The sequence below is a fragment of the Anneissia japonica genome, unplaced genomic scaffold, assembly GCF_011630105.1.
Source record: "Anneissia japonica isolate Jap-2015-1 unplaced genomic scaffold, ASM1163010v1 scaffold288184_len555535_cov198, whole genome shotgun sequence".
Taxonomy (NCBI): domain Eukaryota; kingdom Metazoa; phylum Echinodermata; class Crinoidea; order Comatulida; family Comatulidae; genus Anneissia; species Anneissia japonica.
Genome location: NW_022698468.1, coordinates 127,725 through 151,153, shown reverse-complemented (window position 1 = coordinate 151,153; position 23,429 = coordinate 127,725). Strand labels below are relative to the sequence as shown.

Genomic DNA, 23,429 nt, shown 5'->3' with positions numbered 1-23,429 from the left:
GTTTGTAAAAGAATAAAATAAGATTGGGTCTTACTATGGCTATTTTTCACCTCTGTGTAAGCCATAAGTACAGCATTTTGTAAGTGAGTGGACCTTTTACGATACACTATGTTAAAGTTATAACAGATAAAGCTTCCAACAGCAGCAGATGTGTATATAAAAGGTAGACTATAGAGGGCAGCAAACACAGTAAATCTACATTATATTAACATCTAATAAGTATAAAATATATTCGTAGCTTAAAATACTCATTTTAAGCACATTATGGAAGTAACTAGGATAAAAAGGATATACAAAATGCAAATGAAATAAATGACCTATATGAGGTCAAAATATGCTAATTATTTGACCTAGATTATCAACTACTACAATAAACTAGAAAAGGGGAAACATTTTAAATGTATGAATTAGTGAAATAACTTCCCCATACCAATTCTTTCCTCTTTCTTATTGAAAAAATAACAAATTTAATAGATTACTGTGGTAAACAATGTACGACATTATACAACACCATCTGAAAATCTACAAAATGTAAATAAATAATTTTCGGATCACAATATTTATAACATTATTCTGGAACCTATTACTGTTTTTAACATTTAGTCATATGACCTTCTCGTTAAGCCCCGCCCCGCCTGGGATAATATTGTTAAGGTCACACAAACCAATAGCATAAATGTACGTAAACATATGGGTTTGTGAGACAACATGTGTTTTGGAGGACGCGCATATTAAAGGTCTATTCGGCAGTATGCAACTATGGCTACGTTCAGACTTGGAGATAAGCCAGGCTTGAGTTAAGCCTGGCTTTACTTTGCCGGGCGTTCAGACTAGAGGGTTTAGCCAGGCAAGAATTTGCATAATAATAAGTGTTTCAAAACATTGCTCGCGAAACGTACGTACGCTCGCTCACAACGTATGTAATTGAATGCTGTAAGACCCCCGCAACGATTAAAGCCTGGCTTAGAAAAGTTAAACATGGTGGCAAGCCAGGCCTTGTTACTACAGGAACACAGCCTGGCTTGAGATAAGCCACCAAGTTCAAACTGGCAGGTGGATAAAACCGGTGAGTTGAACCGGGTTTATCCACCAAGTCTGAACTAGGCTTATGAGATCTGATTTTCAGATTTTTGATACCGGGAATTTGTTTAATGTGAGGTCTCACCACGAAATGAGACGCATCGTTGAAATCATTGAGATATTCACCAGTATAGGGGGACTTAAGCCCCCCCATCGGACAGGTGAAGCCCCCCCACCTGACAGAGTTTGTCGGGCAGTCAGACCATAAAACATATAAAAATAGGCCCACACCAAGCGAACACATATCTGTCACAGTCTGAGAGTGCCATTTTCAGCCATCCAGAGGTTAAAAAAAATCTCATTTGGGAGGGGGACCCCCTCTTAACCCCCTTCCCCCAGCTCAAGCCAATGAGCTCAAGTCCCCCTTGTCGGACAACTTATTAGCCCCCCCCCACCCCAAAAAAATATATCCTAGAGCCACCACTGTGTGAGACCTCTCAAATGTTCTTAAGCCTGCGTCGGTGTTAACACTGTGCACATTACGAACTTTTCACAGAACATATCTATGATTACACTAACCATGCAAATGCAAAATCTATTCACCAGGGAGCAGAAAATGTGCTACCATATATTCTCGCCTATAAGATTTGCCTTAAAATAGCAAACTACGATCGAAGAACAGGGGGTGTCTTATACGCGCAACACATGCAAATTTACTACTGAAAAGAAGCTACTGTTAGTATAATATCTTAATGAACGCAATTTTGAAATGCAGGGAAATAAGATTTTGATTAACATTTAAAAACGGTTATCCCAATTTTGTGGAGGACAGCTACGCAGTGTCATGATTGCGTAAAAACCATAATGACAGTGTAGCAATTTTATGGAAATTCGGCTTTATTATATTGTAATCTAGCTAGGCATGTGATGAAACTAGTTCTAATCACAACTGGCCCTTTTGCAGATTAAATGTTGTAAATTTAGTGAATTTTTCAATACAGGCAAAGGTAGGAGATTTCCTACAGTTCCTCTTATGGAGAGGCCATTACAGTAGCTTCATGCTCAAAATAGTCGGAAAAACTGTACATAATCGCTTCTTTGTGCCCCAATATTTATCAAGTGTATTCACAATGATGTTCCTGATAGAGTAACAATGTTTATACCTGTGTGCTTTTATGATCAATGGCTTTAGGTGGTATCTTTTTTTTCATACCTCATGGTTCTTTATGTTAAAATGAAAACATTTTTCTCCCAGACAACCATAAAAGATGCTCGGACCACCCAATATACATCTATACTAAAATATAATTTTTTGATTAAAATTCTGCTTTCATTCAACAAAGGTTTTATAATAATATGAATAGATTCATTCATTTGAATACTTAATTCGGCTTTGATGAGAATTGTTCTGGTGTAAAGTTCATTGATTATAAAGGACAGAGGTCAAAGTACAGGGGTCACATACTGGCTACCTGAACCACACATGCACCAGCCCGGCCTGTATTCAATGGAGCAACCTAAAAAAGAAAGCATGGGGGAAATCAGTAATCATTTAATTGAAAACAAATAAACTTTGGCTACATATATTTTAATTTATAGGAAATATATGAGGCTTGCCATCCCATAATATTATAGCTAATTATTAAACTGAGTAATCAGCTTATGAACGTAGCAGTATTGTATACTTTAGTACAGAGAAGCTGTAATACTTTTACTCATAACTTTGGCAATAGAAAGTCAATTCCAGTAAATGACCCATCATTTTAAACCTTATTATGTGGAGAAAATGACCCATCATTTTAAACCTTATTATGTGGAGAAAATGAATATATTAAAAAGTTAATTTTCTTGCTTTGCTCATTGAGGCTGGTTTTGGCATGGCAAGCCCCATAAGGTTATAATTCGGTGTCAAATGATGCAACTCCCATCCGCCAACATACACACACCCCCACGAATGAAACAACAATTTACCGTGTTCCACTTCTCCAATTGAGGATCAAAAAATTCAACAGCATTTAGGTACATTGTCCCATCATAGCCACCCACAGCAAACAATTTATCCCCTAGAACTGATACACCGACAGCATCACGACACAGATTCATCGGCGCCACCATAGACCATGTATCTGATCGGGGATCATATCTGGAAAAAAGATATATATAATTGTAATAATGAAGATTTTATTCTAGGTAGATGAGACTGTTAATAATTTTTATTGTTGGATAAATATTTGTATTTAAATTTTATAATTTTTTCTTTTATGCATAAGCATCATTACTCCAAAGGCTTCTGTTTGACTAACTCTGTGGCTTGCTCGTACTTATTGCAGGCTTTGAAAGCGCAGTGAAACCATGTTTTATGACTAACAAAAAATGACAAATTAGTGGGTGTGTTTAGAGAAGCATGAGAGGAACAAACAGTACGTTGGAGGTGACCCTGGGTTAAGTACTATTTGCCAACATGCAAATGCCATTCCAATGTAGAAGAGTCAAAATTCAAATTATTGAGCGTACAAAAATGCGCAGAAGAATGTTACATTATTCACTATACGCTCAAGAAGATTTAACAGTTGCGCTTTTTCGCTTTGGACTTTCCTGCAGTGGGGAGCAGCCTGGAGACTCACTTGGTTAAACATATCGCAGATAAATTTATGTGAACTGGATTTGTATTTATCCAAATGAAAGGAAAGTCTATGATAATGCGAGCACCTTTCTACACAGTCAAACTGCCTTGAGCTTTGCTGACTGGCCGGGGCATCGTGTCCCCCTACAGCGTACAGGCATCCATTGCACACAGCTACCCCTAGGCCCCCTCTCCGTTTAGACATCGGGGCACACATCGTCCAACGGTTGGTATGCGGGTCATACACCTCTACAGAACGCAAGCATGCACTTCCATCTCGTCCCCCTACTGCATACAACCTGAGGGAGAGAAAAGTACCGTATTTATTTGAATAAACTTCCCCTCTGTACCCTCATTTGGAATAAACGCATCCCTTCAAATAAACGGTACTGACGGTTATTATGCTTGTAGCTCCATATTTACAGTGAAACTAAGAGGCGTACATATGAGTATGAGGCATGCTGTGGCGAAATGGTTTAGTTGTTGCACATGCCAGTATTGAGTAACTGAGCTATAAAATATGGGAGCTTAAAAAATTGCCTAAAAATCCAAATTTGTTTTTCATTATAGAACAACAGTTTAATGTCTTATTAATCATGTACCAAAGTATTGGTTCTGGAAGGGTCAACAAATTGTTTATTTGATAGTTGTTTTGATAGTTCATTCTATTAAACAATGTATGCACAAATAACTTTGAAAGGCAATTACTCAAAATCATGTTTATCTTGATTTTGAGAGTACTGTACTTTCACTTTCCAATAACTAAGGCTTGAAATGTGCAATTTCAATGAATGACTCCTCATTTTAAAGATCACATACTCAGGTATCTGAAAATACCAATAACTTTAATTAAAATTTTTGCCACAACATGCCTCATATACGTATCCACTTTACACATAAAAAAAAATATAAACGCCTCACATACAATATCACCCTGGGGCATTTATTCATTTTTTCATTTCCTTTATTCATCTCAAAACATAAAATTGACAATAAAGGAAACAGCAAGAAACAAGCACAGATAATATGAGACAGGACACCCCAAAAGTGAACTTAATCACTGTCGAGTGGGGCCCCTTCACAAGAAACAACCAAATGCTTACAGAATATACATTTTAAAAAAATATATAAACATTAAAAGTTAAAAATTTAAGAAGTTCAATAGTAAAATAGGCATAATTTAAAATATTTAAAATATTAACATTTTCAGATGATTAAATAAAATTTGCTTTAAAATTCAAATTTAAAATACAAAGGTATATTAAATAAAATAAAAGCAATTAAGCTATTCATCTCCATTAGTCAGGTCGACTAACAGAGAAGAAAGTTAACAATTGTAAAAATTCTATAGTAAAATAAGCAAATAAATACTCGAATAATACTATTTGAATAATACTATTCAAATAAATACTGTAATTAGTTGGAAATATATATACGCAAAAATAAATATAATATAATAAATAATGGAAATTTGATAGATTCTTACTTTTTGTCTAACACCGCTATACCAACTGTGCTCCTTGGTGTTGTCATTGGCGCTACATAACTCCACTGCTTACTTTGTGGGTCATATCGCTCAACGGTTGCTAAGTAACTCCAGCCGTCGTGACCTCCAACAGCATACATGGGGCCCTCTAATACAGTAACACCTACAAATACAATATTATAATTAATATTACAATAATATAATGTTTTCTATAAATATATATATATATTTCTATATTATTATATTTTTATTACAATTATTATTAAAGCACAAATCAAAACATAAAAAACAAAAAGGTATAAAGATTTGTCCATACTATCAAATTTTCTATGACAAAAAAAATGTGTGTGATGTGCCCATATATGGGCATGATAATGTCATACTACACCCAAATATTAGCATATAACATTTACATAACTTAAAGGCAACCTAAAATGATTATACCTAACATTATGGAAACTTAGTCTAGCCTAGAGAGCAGAGCTCTTACCTAAGCCATGCCTATGGGTCCCCATCACCGGGAGCATACTCCATTCACGAGTCTTAGGGTGAAAGCACTCGACCGTGTTAAGTGTCTTCAGTCCGTCCCTTCCACCAACCACGTACAGCTTGTCTTCAATCACTGCTACGCCGAACTGCAGACGTCGTCCACTCATGTGACCAACGTGTGACCAGGTGTTCGTACGGAGGTCATATTTTTCAATACTTGTTGCACCTGGCGGGAAAACAGTTGTATATATCAATAACATTTTTTAATTATTGTCTATTTGACATCAGCAGGAGAATTAGAACCTATTCTTTATGATCCACACTAAATACGATGTGAATATGTGACAGAGTATGATGTCGCACAGCATAGAATTAATCTTCAAAAAATAAAAAAAATTGTTGCGCGACAAAAATTAACAAATAGTAATTCCCATCATCGTTCTTTGCAAGTGTAATAAGCATTTATTGTGCGCTGTGTAATTTAATTGTAGTGTGTCATGTTTCTATAATTCTCACATACTGCTTTGCGTAAAGTACGTATAAATATCAAACCTTTGGTACTATCCATACCACCAACGGCATACAAGGTTCCAACCGTTGACTTGCGAGGCTTGGTTCGCGCCGATTGCATTACTGGACGTCTCTCTGGCAATAAATGGTACTTCATGGCCTCCATTATGAGACGCTGGCAAGATTCATCTCTGACTAAAGCATTATTATCGATTACGTCCGTAATAAACTGAAAAAAGTTAATAATTATACAAAATAAAGCAGTTGTAAAACATAACATTTCAATTAATAATATTTAATGACATATAATTTTTATTAAAATTAACTGCTAACGACAATAAAACTATTCACCTGTGGCGAGAGCAATGGCATACGTATATGGGCAAGTAATTGTGCGATAGCGGTGTGTCGGTTTGGCAAGTCATGCTTGACCCAAGCGAGCATGGCGTAGTAGACAGTCTGCTCGTTGCGAACGTTCAAGTCATCGCTGCTCAAAAGCTCACAAACTTCGTCAGCAGCTAGGATTAGGAACTCTTGGTTCTGGGTTACTTCTTCAAAATGTTCCTAGATCAGAGAAAAATGAATTAATGTTATAACAAGTCCTTGTAATCTCGAAAGATCCAAAGATTGCAGTATAATAAACGCAGTAGGGTATATTGGCCCTAACGACTGACCATCAAAAAAAGATCTATTAATCAATCAGCTAGTGGCCCTAACAGCTGCCCATATAAAAAAGATCTATTAATCAATCAGTCAGCAGGGTACTCCTAGAGCTCCTCATCGGAGTTAAAAATATACTAGTCAAAAGCATTAATGTGGCATTTCATTATATCATGTTAATACATTTTGGGCCTTCCATACATCCTTAGTTTGCTTGATATAAATTTTGAAAATGCTATATTTGTATATCTCCTATACTTCTACATAAAGTCAACATCATCATATCAATCCACATCTATACCCTTGTATCTAAATTGTGTGTAATAAATAAAATTACAAATATTTTGATACAAAGTTTAAAAATACAAATTACATTTACTATCAAATTATACTTTGTATATAGACAATGTTCATGGTAGTACTCACTGTTGTATAATTATGGGCAACCTTTAGTAGATCTTTACAGCCCTGTGTATCGGCAAATGCGCGGATGCCTAAACAGTTGGATGGATGCAACTGTTTCATCAGGTAGCCGCAGCAGGCCTCCACTACCTCCGACAGCTGCAGAATGCACGCTGTTGCCAATAGGGCTTCGACATTGTCTTCGCGAAGGTTGGTCCGGCCTAAAATTATAGAATCATTCAAAATGATACAGAACATACAGAAATTAATTATTTTATAAAGAATTCTGTACGTTTAAAATTGGTGTATCAAAAGATACTTCCACAAAAAATATCCTTATTATAATTTAATCAAATTATGACAAAGAATCTGATTCTGAATTTACATAAGTTACTCAAAATAGAATAGGGAAGAAATAAGTATAAAATGAGGCATGTTGTGGCAAAATGGCTAAGTTGTCGAACAGTCCAGTATTGAGTAAATGAGCTATAAAATATGGGAGCTCAAAAAATTGCTAAAAAATCCAAATTTGTTTTTCACTATAGATCAACAGTTTAATGTCTTACTAATCATGTGGTTAACAAATTGTTTATTTAACGTTATTTTTCATAGTTCATTCTATTGAACAATGTATGCACAAATAACTTTGAAAGGCAATTACTCAAAATCCTGTTTATCTTGACTCTAAGAGTACTGTACTTTCACTTTCCAATAACTTAGGCTTGAAATGTCCAATTTGAATGAATGACCCTTCATTTTAAAGATCACATACTCAGATATCTAAAAATACCAAACCCTTGAATTTCAATTTTTGCTACGACTTAGCAATTTTGCCACAACATACCTCAAATGTAGTGGACTGTATCAATATCAGCAAGTACTGAGTAGAAAAAAAAAATATAGCTAATTATTTCATGTGTCACTAAAATATCCTTAAATTGTAATGTAAGAAAGACTGATTGATTGATGTGAAGTGTCAATCAATCAATCTTAGTTGATTGATTGATATTCATATATGTGAGGCCTCATAACAAAATGAGTCTAATGGTTAGAATATCAAAAATTGAGTTTATATTATATTTGGGTAGATCACATTATAAGCTTTAATTTGGTCTTTGAATGGCTTCACTAGGATATGTAGATCCAGAGATGTGAGCATTTAAATATTATGTGTAAGAGAACCACATTTTGAGAAAATTGGCCTCCAAGATAAACTAACCTGTACAAATAATAGGACTAGAAATACAGAATATGCGCAAAGAACACTGTTTTAGTAAGAAAATTCACTTAAAAAGTTTACAATCATTAAATATAAAAGTGTATATATGTTTGTTAGTGCATATTTATGTGTATATTTTATGTATATATATTATTATATTGTATTATAGATTATATATTTTTATATATTATGTATATATATATTGTGTATAATTTTGATATGATTATGTAATATATTGTAATATTGTTATGATTATGATAATAATAATAGTAATTATAATAATAGTAATAATAATAATAATAATAATGGTAATAATGATAATAATAATGATAATATTAATGATAATAATAATGATAAGAATAATGATGAGTATAATAATGATAATAATAATGATAATGTTGGTGGATGATAGGCCTGGTTGTTTGTATCTTTTGTGTATTGCTTTTGGATGCTGCTTTTGTTTTCTTGTACTGTTTTTGTGTATCTTGCCTTTTTACTGTTTTCTTAATTGTTCACAGAGATTTCAGCTTATGCTGCCCTCTGTTTTTAATGTATTTTATTGGTGAATAATAAATAAACCTGAACACAAATATAAATATCAAGTTATTTAAAAACATTAAAATAAAAATTGTGTAAAATTTTGACTTTGACCTATTCTGGTGATTATCTCAAAATGATTTCACCAACGATGCATCTCATTTTGTGGCGAGACCTAACATATCTTGTGCAGAGTCTAAAAACTTAATATTTTAAATTATTTGTTATTGTTACATGAAAATTAAAGTCCCAAAATACAGCATGTTTGATTGTTTGATCACTTTCATAAAAGATGAAAAGGAAAAAAAAGAAGGAAAAGAAAGAGTGTAGGCCTACTGATGTGTACATTGATGCACAGTGGCATATCTAGGAGTTTTGAAGTGGGGGTGCTGATTGGGGGGGGGGGAGACCTCAATGATCAGTTTCAGGTGCTTTTTAACAACTTGACCATGATTTTTTGGGGGCGCCTGGAGGGAGCGCGAGTAATTTTTAGATATGCCACTGTTGACGCATATGCCACTGACTATGCAAGTGTTCTATTCTGATACCTGTGTATATGTAATGAATACATGCTTTCAATGCATTTGGATCAAGATTATGGAGTTCGATCTCAACTTCGGTGGCTTCGCGGACATCGTGCGTAAACATAGCACCAAAGTAATCCGAGACTGAGCTGAGCACCAGTCTATGGGCAGGAATTCGTACATTTTCTGCAATTAAAATGACGTCTGTCAGTTGTTTGCGGTGCAAATATCCTTCCATTTTCTTGAATGTTCTTTCAGCATGGTTGATGGAACGAAAACACTCTCCCTCACTCAAATCCTCCATCAGGTCAAAAAGTGGCTGTTACAGACCACAGAAGGTCACAGAGTTTACACCTGAGAGAAGATAAAATGTCAATGTCAATGAGCATGCCATATGTTAATGTTAGTAAACAATGTCATAAAACATTTAATTCCAAATAAACGTAAGAAGATAAAATTTAGCGCATGGGAAAAAGCTATGCCTAGATCTAAACGATTGCCTTCTTTCCCAGAACGCCTCAGCCTTCGCTAGGCGTAGGCTTATATCTAGCCGAGAAGGTTGTAAACTTTACTACTCGTCCTATCTTGGCCTAGGCCTAGGCCCTAGGCTTCTAAAGGCTAGGCCTACCGCCTAGACATGTAAAAAAAAACTGCCCACACAGAGCTGGTAGAACGTCACAGATAAAACAACGTAATGTGTATTGATCATCATAAAAGCGTTCCTCACCATTTTAATCACCATTTAAGCCCTCAAAATATCACCGACATTCTTAAAACAAAAGGTATCCCTGGATTCCTTAGCGTACGTATTCAGCGCGAGCTGCGAAATCATTATGTAGGTCACCGACATGACAGAAGCTATTTGCCAGGCAACGGGCCGAAAGACTACACCGCAATTTAAGACCGCACTCGATTTTGCTCGATGGTCGAAGTTCGCTACGGTACTGAACTCCATCCTAGGAATGAATTTCTTTATGTTTATGATATGAATATTTGTTATACTTAGAATGGAATACAACGCACGTACTACTTTTTAAAAAAACGTGAATTATTGTTTAAATTGCTTAGTGCAAATTATAATTTATTATTTCAATGATAATACTAATTTATTCATTTAATGCGGGCGGATTTGAACATTGAAATTTAAAATAGACAAGAATACACATTTATAATATAAAAGAGAACAATATGGAAAGCTAAAATTCATGGAAGCTAAAATTCAACAGCATTAAAGTCAATCATATTAAATCCAATTCAAGAAACATAACACGCAACAAAAAACAAAAAAAAATTTAATCAGAAAATCATTAGTTTCCACTGTTTAATGATTACCAGTACTATCTATAAAATTATTATTATAAATTTTATTAATCTTTAATTATTTTCTCTGCTGTCGTCGGATTTAGTCTATTATTAATATTTCTAGGCTTTTATCAGATTAGGCAGTAAGTTAATACGCTCTGTGTATAGTAATAACAACAACAACAACAATAATAATAATAATGGTTAAGTAACAATTATTGTTGTGTCTTCTTAATAATGTGACCATTATAAGTATTTTAATAATAATAATAATAATAATAATAATAATAATAATAACAATAATAATAATAACAATAATAATAATAATATCATCTTCATATCATCTTCATATCATCAGCTCATCATCTTGATCATCGGCATCCGCATCATTACAGTTATAATGGTCAGTTAAAATTAAAAGCTAAAACAACGGTTTTTAACACGAATCTAGGTGTACGTTTCCGTGTAAGTATCCAAAAACATGACCTTTGATCAGGCCTCACGTGAGTTCACTCAGGCTTCAAAAACACAGTCCGGAAAAGGTGGTGAAACGCAGGCTTATTCCCTAAACAAATACCTATTGTAATTATGGATGAAGTTGATAACATAATAATTCATACTTTTCGCCAAATTGGATGGTAAGAAAGATTCAGATAGGCATGATTTATGTTTTGTGACCAATATACCTAGGCGAGGCCCTACCTAGGCTAGGCCTAGGCCATAGCCTTAGGCTCAGGATTAAGCTAGTGCTAGAGCTGTAAAGAAGTTTATTAGAGAGGGCCTGCTGGTGGTGGGCTGGGTTGCTAACAAATGCTAGGTCATGAAACTCGAATGAAAAAAATAAATAACATAGACATAGACATAGGACTAGACCTAGACCAATGAGGAGGTCTAATAATTATATAATATAATAAACAAAAAAGTAATTGAGGAAATCTTCTGTTGTCCATTTCCTGTGTAATTTCCTATCTAGGCCTCTAGGGCCTGCTGGCCTAGGCTAGGCCCTGTGATTGTCAATTGACACAATGATGATGCATATCAAGTAGCAATGCAGGTGGACACACTGCACACACTAGTTATTTATTACATTAAAAGATTAACATCCCACACTAACAAATGTATTAAAATATATTTTATTATTTTAATTGGCATAAAATGAAATCACTAGTAGTTTTAAACAATGGAACACATTTTTGTCCCATGCACTTCAAAATTCAGGTTTAACAAATTGTTGAAAACTCCTCTGAAATGAGTAGGGGATTGTGTCCTGGTGTACTGCCCAGTTACCCCCAGAAGGAGGCTACTGGCTCAAATAAGTCTTTGGATTTCATGGGTTATCCTTGGTGTTTAAACTGAATGAATCCAACTAAACTTTTACTAGGAAAAAGTATTGCTTTTACATTGCCTTATCAATTAATTTAATTAGCATGTTTTGTTGCGATTAATTTTCAGCGACATCAGTTCGGAGATCCAAAGCTTGCAACAGTTTTCTACAGAGCTCACCGTCGAGGCTGTAGCAAGATGCTTGCGAATAATAGACGACAAGATCACAGTGTCGAAGTCACTTCCACCTGGGATGTCTGCAAGATTCAGGGTTGGAACAGATCTAGCCAATGCATGCATGGTTAGTACTTGTGTATAGCCAATACAGAGCATACACTTTTTATTTTAATACTTTATGTGCTTACATGCAGAGTTGGTGGCAGTGACTGTTTGGGTTCTTATCTCCCCCAGCCTAAAGCGCTGTTGGCCATGACTAGCTTGACTAAAGATATGTGTATAACAAATATATATGAAGACAGAAACATATCCCCCCCCCCCACCTTCAAATTTAGAGACCACCCAAAGGTGGTTTCAAAGTGAAGGGCGAAAAAATGTCTCTAAACAGATTGAAGTATAGAAAGTAAGCTAAATTTGTCCAGTGTCTTAGACTCAGTGGTCTCGGCTGTGTGGATCCCACAATTGCTTTTCCCCTGCATCCTGCTGGCCTTTGCTAAAAATTATCAGAACCCCTGCCATATCGTCTTTCCTAGATATTGCCAATACTGTATGTCAGAACATATTTATTTAATTTATGTCAAGTTTTATTCCTTCACAAACTATTATAATTTCATGTTAATAAATTGCCAAAAAAAAAAAAATACTTGAGATGAAAGAAGTATTGTCTCTGACAATGGAAATCGTTGCTTGCATTTAGTATTTATCATTTGATTGAATTTTAATTAAATTAATTAATTCTTTTTTTAATAGTCATTGGGCTACAAAGGTGAAATTGGGTATCAGACATTCCTGTATGCAAATGAGGCGGATATAAGGAAAGTGCTCATGTTTCTCATTGAGAAACTTCCTAAGGACACATCAACAACTGCAGATGAACCTCTAGGTAAGTGGGGAAAGAAATCCAAAATGATCTCCCTCGGCCAGTAAAAAATAAACTTTTATAAAATAATAAAATCATTGTCTTTACCATAAATAAGTAGGCTTTTTTGTTTTGCAGGGGCAATTTTCACACCAGTCTAAATCAATTCCTAATTCTGATTGGATGTTATAGGTATGTGTAGATTGAATTAGAGCTCATCCAATCAGTGAATTAAAACATCCAATCAGAAATAAGAATTGGTTTCAGACTTCAGTAACAACAGCCTTTTTTAAAACAGTGAAAGTTGATTTTATTTTATTGTTTCATTGGAAGTTAAGAACTCAATTCGTCTTTATAAATATATAAGCAATTAGATTTTCTTTTTTTGAAACTTATGCTTTTATTTCAGATTTCAACAAGGTTTTAAAATATTATATATCTAATTAATATAAACATTATTTTGGTTCTCTTATCTAGGCAAGTCTGCACTTCTCAATCGTGCTATATCCCAGGCCATTATGGCCCAGCTACAGAGCCCTTGGCTCCCACCTCACTGTAAGCGGAGGGGGTACCGGTGGAAGAATGCAACATCCTGGACTAAGGAAGTATGCAATGCTATATTTTATATTAATATATTTTTAAATACTGTTAGGGCCCTTATTTTTTGTGGCCCTCAATTTGTTCGCGATTTCACTAAATAAAGTGTTCCGCAGCATTTTATTTTCAAGATTCAACATTTCCGAGAGATTTTTTTTATAACTCACCGATTTTCAAAATTTTAAAGCTACACAGTAAATTTTTGAAACTACACCTTCGAACAGGGTGAGTACAGTTGTTAGGGATATTAGGCTAGTAGTGTACAGACTGGCCACTGGCAAGTCCCACTGCTGGTGTGGTGAGCCTACATCAAATTACAATTACCAGTTTTATTAACTTTACTCTCCATGCTTGGATATCATTTAAAAGTTGAAAAAGAATTGAGTGAGTGGTTGATTGGTGATGGGTTTATACCCAAGTACCAGAAAATGCAAACAATAATTACACTACAGGCCTGTAGAGAGTCTGACCTAAGATGTTGGCCTCACAAATTATAGATTGTTTTGGTTGAGGAGGACCTGGATGGGGCATTGTTCATACTTTAGGTGAAGGACAGAATAACTATAGTTAATATATTATACAGAAGTAGATGAAATGGATCCCATTTAGAGCATAACATTTTTTTGTAAATCTAGGAAAAATTGAAAGTACAGAATAATTCTTCTTTTCTAAATTGTTGATTTTAAATTAAATTTTCTAAATAGTATAATAAAAAGTACTGAAGTAGATACAATTGTATGTATAATTATACTCTTTGATTTTATAACCTTATTCTTGATTAAAATTATGCAGAATTCTACTTGAATTAGCTGCTTCCAATTCCTAAGTATCCCTTGTGCCTTAGGGTGTACTTCGTAAAGGGACGGATATTGATTCTAAAGCCGGACACTCCCTGCGTCGTACGACAGTCATACGGCTGTCGCACGACGAATCCACATTTGCTTCCGGTGAGCAATAGACAACGCAATGCCATCTGCTGATCGTCAGTGGCAATCTCAACGGATCCTCATTAAAAAGACGATCCGTTGGGTCCGCGTCTTTGCGTGCATTCTTCGTCGCATCATCGTCGTCGCACGCAGTGAGTAACCGGCTTTACAAATCAATAAAACTTCTGATGCCACAATAAATCAGTTTGCAGCCCTCTAGAGAAGGTTTTTTTTTTCTGTAAAGTTTTTTTTTTTTTATAGTATCAGAGTGTTTTAATTCCCATTCTAATGTTGGCTTCCAGTGTATCAATGTTAACATGCAAAATATCTTACAATTCCACCCTATGGTAATAATTGTTTTGAAATTTCAATAGTAGTGGTAAAAAAAAGTAAATAGAACATTAGAACAATGTCTCTTTTGATCAAAATAAGTCTTTTTAAGTGTATATTTAGTACTTTTTGTAGTAACCTCAAATGGTCTATTAACAGTTTTAATCTAGTCTAGCATTTCTAAGATTTTTATATATATTTCCCTAGGGTTGTCGGGGTATGCATGGCTTCCACAGCATACATATTTCTATCCCTCAAGGCATGGGGGATGTCACCAGGAAAGTCCCTAAAGGTAAGATTTTGAAATGCCTTGGAATTTTTTGAGGAAATGAGAGAATATGATATTTGGTATGCTAATGAGAAAATACCACTAAATATTTTCTGTAAGTACTCTAGCAGTGGCGGACCTGGGAGTTTGAAATAGAGGGGGGGGGGGCCGAGGGAGGGATTTTCATAGGTAGAGGGTCTGCACTACCTCCTCTTTGGTTCGGGCTGATGTAAGAAAATTGCACTGTCAGACTTATATTTATGGGGAGGGGGGCCACTGTCTAGTTTACGTTCTGATGCTCAGTATTATAAGAACATCTTAACCAAGAGCATTGTATTATAGTCCTGTGCATGATCCATTCCCTGCTATAATTACCAGGACTTTTCTCTAACATCACCGACATCTCCATTGTATCTATAATCATTAAATATGGGATCAGTAGTCCAAATTTTGGGACTAATAGGCCAATATATAGTGCAGAGTTAGAGATTATTACAGTAGTCCAGCTTTTGACACCAAGGATCCAACCTCTTTTGGACAAATACACCATATATGACTAAAGATGTCAGTCACTGCGGCCAACGCGATTCTAGAAAAACCCAATGTCACAACATGTGCACAGTGGATCATTTGTAATGATAATCCATTCAGACAGCTACTGACAATCAGGAGACAGTGTCGCGCAGTATAGGCCTAGGGCCTACAGGGAGCACTAGACAGCGATTCGCTGGCTGGTGGTCATACGACACATTGAGTCCTTGGCTTAACTGTCAACAATCTGGTCTGTAGGACTAGCTCTGCATGGGGCTACAGATTCTGCACTATGTGACCAGTGTTTCATGCTTGTCCAACACCTATTTATTAAACAAAAAGTTTAGAAAACCTAAATAATTATGATTCCTAATTATTTTTAAATTAATACAATTGAATTTTTTTTGCAGATGTTAAGAACTATTATGCAAGTCATTTACCAGTAGTCTCCAAGCAGCCTGGGCGAAAAGAGAACCTGGCAGCGTCTCTGATGGAGGCTAATGCTGTCCAGTTAACGGCGGCTCTTGAATTGGAAACTGAATGGAATACAGCTGGTCTTCAGTCTCGTTTGTCCCAACAGGTTACACATCATTTTTATTGAATTTACTGATCTTGATTAAAATCACATCATGACCATATTTTGGTACATGATGACCATACAACAGATTTATTTGTGATGTGATAATCTCGATGGCATTTTTAAAGAGTTTTAACTGTGATAAAATTAGGAAAATCCATAAGAATTGAATAATATAATTATACTGTATAAGTAAGTTAAAGGAGATATTTTATCAACCTCCACAACACAGATAATAATATAATAATTTGTTATCGATAATCCTTTAATCGATTATAATATACTGTTTTTAATGGAAATCTTTAGATTTGTTATAGAAAATTTATGGACCAATGCAATGAGTATAAGAAGAGTTTATTTGAAGAGCAGTAAACCAATAATGGACCTGTTAATATTCAAAATATACCACCCCTGGACCATAGGATCGTGATTGTCGCTAAGCACCTCCTTGCAGAAACATACAGTATTCTCCACTGACATTTTAAAATATATTTTTGAGCAGCTGAACTGCTAATTTTCCTTTTATTGTGTGGAACACCAAATCTAACAGACCAGTTGCACCCTATTGTATTGATAAAATAAAAATTAAAAACCACATCCATAATTTTGCAATCAAAAAACTTTTCTTTGTGATTAAGTTTCTCATTTTTTTTTTGTAGGAATATCAAGCTCGAAAGAAAGAGCGTTTGAAAAAGAAAATTGCGGAACACCTCCGCCAAGGGCTTTCGAAGGCTGAAGGTCCTTCTGGGACGAGCCAAGCGGCTGATCTTATGCAGGTCCTCAACGAGTTCAATGAAAAGGGCGGCAGTAAGCAGAACAAGGGCTCTCGGTTTACTCACGCTGAAAAACTGCAATTTGCTCAGGTAAGAAAAAATAGTGTTTGTGACTTTGATTATTTTCTGTATTTCTGGTTCTTTACCTGTGCTGTTGGTTTGTCTGTCTGTCTGTAAGGTTATACAAAAAATAATGAATGGATCATAAAAATTACTGGAATGGTACATTAGTAATCTAAGAAAGAGATGATTAAATTTTGGGAAGAAATTGTCAAAGGTCAAGGTCACAGAAATTGGATTTTTTTAAAAACCCTTGAGCATTAAAGAAAATAATAGAATTGCCCACTGCTGCGTATTGTTCGGTATACAGGCATCGGGCAGAGGTAAGCACTCTGTGTAGTGACTGCGCTAGTGTTTCAGGTGTTATTGGAGTAGGTAAAGACATTGATAGACTTCCTTCTTGACAATTTGATAACAGAGGGAAAAATATAACTCAAGGTTATACTGTTTGAGATAAAGTGCCATTCCATTTTTATGAGGTGAGTTAAATGGCCGAACGGTTAAGGCAGGGTCACTTCAACTTACAGCCATAATATCAGCGCTGGTTTGAACGGCATGCTCACCTATGATTCTGGTGGTGGAACAAGTCTTCTCGGATATGGATTTTAACCGTAGGCCTAGTGAATGAGAAACAATTGGAACATCCAACTAGCCTGTAATTTTTTAGTTTTTAAATTACCTTATTTTATTCATTTCGGTAATATTTGAATATCTTCATGATGTGCTCCTCCCAGAAAGAAAAAAAACCCCACAAAAACATTTACAAAAAGAAAGTAAACAGATCGAATGTTATTGTTAAATATTATTACAGCTGAAACATAGACAGGGTATTTCTAAGATACTATGCTTTTACCGTGAAAGTTTTTTTGGCCAGGTTTTATATGCTAGCAATCAATTTAGAATCTTTGTCGTAGAAAATATTCAAATTATAAAAAATGAAATTGCTTTGTTACCTGTTTGTTTTCTGCTTTCCAGAATATCAATTTTTCTTTGACAAAAACTGTTGTATGCCCATATATAGTCATGATGTGCCTATGTAAATGGTCATGATGTGATGTCATCATGACTATATTTTCTTAGGCACATGTCATGTTTTTGTCAATTAAAATTTAATGGTCTAGACTTGGGTGTTATTAGGTGTTGATAAATTACAGCGTTTGACCCTTGAATAATGAGCAATCCAAAAAAAAAATATATCAGTATATGTTAGCTGCTAAAATTTCTTCCTGCTTACATATATTTGTTGTGATTAGTGAAGGTTCACTCCAACTCTAACACTAGGGATAATCAATTTTAAATTATAGCCGGTAAAATATACACTTTAGAATGACAACATGACTGGGAAATGTCACGTATCGGTAATTACTGATTTGTATATTTGTCCTGTAGGCCACAATATATACATTAACATCATCAGAGACAAAAACAACATCATTCATGTTTAGGCAGTGTGTTGGATATTAGTAAATGTTGTAAATGGAAATTAGAGTGCGCTTTCCTGCTGGTGAATCCCCTTTTTGTTTTATAACTTTATGCGGTTTTATACTATTACTAATAAGGTAACATAAAACGACTAGATGTTGAAGAAGATTACTTTCTATTTTAGTTTCTGAGTCATAGAAATTGAAAGTGGAAATTCCGCAGAAGAGAAATTTATAAACAATTTCGATTTCAAACAAAAATATAATTCTTCCCACTTCCTGCCAAGATAAAGGAAACACTCATTTAATGGTTGTGTTTTTTTTTTGTTTCTTTTCCTGAAGTGGTCATAACTTGTTAATACTTTCAAAATCAATCATTTTACATCATTGAAGGATGTAAAATGTACTGGTATTTTTAAGTTTGCTCTGGAAAAAGCAGACAAGATAAAATTAAATGAATTGCTGCCCACAGTTGACTGACTGGTCGTAAATATTTATTGCATTGAGAATCAGACTACCCATTCAATTCAAATTTTCAATTTCTTTATTTGGTAATCAAATAGGCCTACATATGAAATACACACACATAAACATTCTTTTAAATGGCAAGGTGCTAACTAATCTTATTAATGGATTAAGTGACACAATACAATTGTCAACAAATTTAAATATTTTAAATGTAAGTTTAAAAGGCATCAATATTATAGGTCTTTCTGTTTTGTAATTGTGTTTTTATACTGCATTTTTTTATTTTTTTATTTTATTGTAAGTTTTAACTTTGTCCACACGGCCCCAATGGAGACCAGTCTTTGACTGATGGGGCCACAATATATGGTCAGATAAAAGTTGAGCATGGTGACATACACACTCTCTGTTTTATAAACAAAATTAAATCTCGATATATAAATTGTTTACTTAAGGTTTTGCTTTCAACAGACTCCCGAACATAATTAAACAAAACATCATCAACAACTTAAACTTTGACTACACTGTCAAATTTATTCAAACTGTGCAATACACACAATTATTTTGTCTGATTTCTTAAATTGAACATTAAAGTAAAAAATTTCACAAACATTCTATGATTATTGTTCCTTATTTCTTTTCAACAGCCAGAAGACCAGACTGTGTCTCAGATTGGCATTGGTGAAGGAGTTCCAACAGCGGATTCTGAGGAGGTATGTTACACACTAAAATATAATGTTAAATACTTTATATAATTAATTAATTTGATATATTTCATTTCTAGGGGTAGATGTGTTTTTCTCCATTACTTTAGAGGTTTTTTTTAATAATCTCTGTAGTTGTTGGTATATTTCCTGAGAAACTTGAATAGATTATAACACAAGTATTGAACTTGTATAAACTTCATCTACCTACAATATAAAGTCTTGAGTTTGAATCTTGATGAGAACATATTTACTGTTGTATGCCCATATATAGTCATAATGTGCCTATATTTAGGCTTTGGATTGACAAAGATTGAAATATGTTTAATACAGGCACAATGTATGCATAGGCCTAGGTATAGAGTCCAGTTAGAATATGTATCAAATTGAAGTATTCATATTATTATGTATATATACTCGGTAATATATGTACATATACCGAGTACCGCTTGATTACTTTATTCGTGTGGAAATTTTTAGCCTATAATAATAATAATTCAACAACAGCCTTTTCAATTCAATTCAAAACTATCTATTCCAAATCAATTGACGTAATACAAAACAATTCAAATGCATCAAATGAAAAGGAATCGGACAACCGCAAGCAAGCAAATAAAGCTTTAAAACTGTGGTGCCTTTTGGAGAAGGAAGAATTAACTAAGTAAAAGAAAAATAATTAAATATATTAATCAATCAATAAATTAATTAGTTAAATAATTGTCTAATTATTTAAACAAATGATTGAATAATAAATAAATATAAATAAATAAAAATAAATAAATAGATATTAATAAATATAAATAAATATAAATAAGTAATTTAAAAAATTAATTAATTATTAAATGGATAAATATATAGATAAATTGATAAATAAATAAATGAATGAATATATATATATATATATAAGTAAATAAAAAATAAATTTATTAATTAAATGGATAAATATATAGATAGATAAATAAATGAATGAATATATATATATAAATAAGTAAATAAAAAAATTAATTAATTAAATGGATAAATATATAGATAAATAATTAAATAAATGAATATATATATATATATATATAAATAATTAAATAAAAAAATAGATAAATTAATTAAATGGATAAATATATAGATAAATAGATAAATAAATAAATGAATATAGATAAATAAATGTGACCCAAGCTCACAAACAGGCTGTAAACTCGTCCTCAGGCCAAAATGTTATTATGGCATAGAGCATATCATGTACTTTAAAATGACAGTTAAATGAATTCAATCGGGTGTCTGGAAGCAAAGTTATGACCGTTTAAATAATTGTCATGTTATCAACTTTCTTGGGTCACAAATGTCAGGCCATTGCTTGCTGATGGCCTCTTCAAACTTCATGCTGGTCTGTTCTTTGTTAGATTTGTCCAGTTCACACCGAGCTCCTGGAAAAGACCATTCCAACTCTTGTTTAGTCTTCCTCTTTTTTTTTCCCCCGTATAGCATCCATAATTATTATTATTATTTTATTTATTTTTTATCATATAATAATAATAATTATTATTATGCAGTATCAGAAATAATTCTTTTTGATTTTTTGCTAGATATATTATTGTTTCATCAATATTAATAAAATACTATTTTAGGAAACTTAACTACTTATTATAAGTTCCTGCTCCAGTTTTTGTCTTTTTCTCTCAATTGTTGTGATAGTTCCAGGAAATATCATCAATCAAATATTTAATTAAAACAATAAATTGCCCATTAAATATTATAAAATACTTATTAACTTCAAAATGACACAGATATATCGAAACAGTTATTTTTCTCAGATTTAAAAATGGTTTTGATTAACTATTAAAACATGCTTTAATTACTACATGCATTCAGATTACTGTGTATAACCAAACTGATGCTAATTTTATTTTTAATTTTTATTTATTTAAATACCAACTGCGATGAAAACTGCTGCTAACAGGTTTAATAAACAATCTAATATGAAATATAAATACTGTAGACAAACAGATATATCAATAACAAACATACAAACAACAAAACAAAAATTACTATCATTACTATAGACAAATAGATATCATATCAATAACAAACATAAAAAAAAAAAAACACAAACAAAAATACAATTATTCCCATTTGAAATCCTCATATTGATAAAATGAAAATTGATAAATGTTTATGTAACCAGTATAAGGGACCAAAACAAAATAATTGACTTTTTAGTATTCATATTCCCCACATTATAAACTTTAAAATGATAGTTTATTTATTGGAATTGACTTATTTATTTATTCTTTCTTTATACTGAATATACACTTTCAATACATAGTATTGGTTTCCAAAGTGGTTCAGTTCTTAACTACAAAAATTTTAAAAGCAGACATATACACATTGTAACCAAAAAAAGATTGATAACTTAACTACAAATTAAAATAGATTTAAAAGCAACATTGAAAGAAACTTAAGAAAATAAAATATTTAAATAATAAATATGGATATGCAAGGTAAGAGAAAATCAGGTTAAATTAGGATGGTATTATTAAGGATTTGAAATAGAATTCTTAAAATTTTAAAGTGTCATAGATTTAAAGTTGGTTTTAGTATGATCTGGGAGTTTATTCCATAATTTAGTAGATCGGTACACAAAAGTTCTTTTACCTTGCATATTATTCCAGGTGTATTCAATAAGTGTATTTTTACTTCGACTGCGAGTACAATGCATATGCAAACCATAATTAAAACAAAATTTTTCTTTAAATATGATGGAGCATGAATGAATGAATGACTTACTATTGCCAATTAAAGTTATGAGTAAAATTATTATGACTTCTCTGTACTGAAGTATACAATACTGCAACATTTTTAGGCTAATTACTCAGTTTTAAAATTTAGCGACAGTACGCTGGTTTTGGGATGGCAAATCTCATGTTCAAAGCATCAAATTGTTCATCTTTCATTCTGTCATTCATGTGCGAAGTCAAAGGTTAAAGATTACATCCATTAAGCAACACCCATATGCTGTTTTTGCCGGTATTATTCCAAGACAATCCCCATTTTAATATTATTTTCAGACATAATTTTCCTAGTTGATCCCCTGCCACATATGATATACATTTCTTATTACATTCTCAAACTATGTGAGTGACAACATTAATGTTACACATGATGAGTTCGCCATCTGTGCAGCATTAGATAACTGGATGGGCATATCCCTATTTGAGTCTAATTTTAAATCAAGGACAGAAAAATCAATCTTATTGAGAGCTCCGAAGTGAACCATTTTCATGATTGCCTCTTTGCATGTCTGATATATGCCATTTGTTGAAATTGTAGTTTTTCTTTTTCTTTGTTCTTTTAATCATTTTTTTTAATGTTCATTAATAATTATTATTGATAATGATTAGTTTGACTTTAAATTCATCTTACACCAAAAAACAGCCCCAAAGCACTTAACAAATAGTTTTTACAAAAGAAATTAATATGGTTTAAAAGCACATGTTAAAGATAACATTATATCACAAAAATTATATAGATATGTTATTTATTTATCAGTAGAGTATATTTCCACATGAATACATAATAATTATTAAAAAAACACTGTACTCTCTCATTAATATATATTATTTATTAGAAAAGCATACTTTCTCATAAATATTAT

The 23,429-nt window shown here is 33.1% G+C and overlaps 2 protein-coding genes across 2 annotated transcripts in view; one reads left to right on the top strand and one right to left on the bottom strand.

The window, feature by feature from the left end:
- Positions 1 to 2,198: 2,198 nt before the first annotated feature.
- On the bottom strand, positions 2,199 to 10,338 carry LOC117102663 (kelch-like protein 5). Its single transcript, XM_033243034.1, has 10 exons — positions 10,198 to 10,338; positions 9,495 to 9,824; positions 7,215 to 7,411; positions 6,480 to 6,692; positions 6,171 to 6,357; positions 5,620 to 5,844; positions 5,130 to 5,292; positions 3,730 to 3,942; positions 2,992 to 3,163; positions 2,199 to 2,537 (listed from the first exon to the last, which is right to left on the bottom strand). Exons 2-10 carry the CDS (start codon positions 9,772 to 9,774, stop codon positions 2,478 to 2,480), a joined length of 1,710 nt encoding a protein of 569 aa, XP_033098925.1. The 5' UTR covers positions 9,775 to 9,824; positions 10,198 to 10,338; the 3' UTR covers positions 2,199 to 2,477.
- A 933-nt stretch (positions 10,339 to 11,271) lies between these two features.
- LOC117102662 (coiled-coil domain-containing protein 22 homolog) overlaps positions 11,272 to 23,429 on the top strand; it is a 24,688-nt gene continuing 12,530 nt past the window's right edge. Inside the window, exons 1-8 of the mRNA XM_033243032.1 lie at positions 11,272 to 11,410; positions 12,225 to 12,396; positions 13,023 to 13,155; positions 13,609 to 13,736; positions 15,192 to 15,276; positions 16,194 to 16,363; positions 17,020 to 17,223; positions 19,727 to 19,792. Coding sequence (XP_033098923.1) covers positions 11,361 to 11,410; positions 12,225 to 12,396; positions 13,023 to 13,155; positions 13,609 to 13,736; positions 15,192 to 15,276; positions 16,194 to 16,363; positions 17,020 to 17,223; positions 19,727 to 19,792 — 1,008 coding nt within the window. The 5' untranslated portion in view covers positions 11,272 to 11,360. The remainder of the gene's footprint in view (positions 11,411 to 12,224; positions 12,397 to 13,022; positions 13,156 to 13,608; positions 13,737 to 15,191; positions 15,277 to 16,193; positions 16,364 to 17,019; positions 17,224 to 19,726; positions 19,793 to 23,429) is intronic.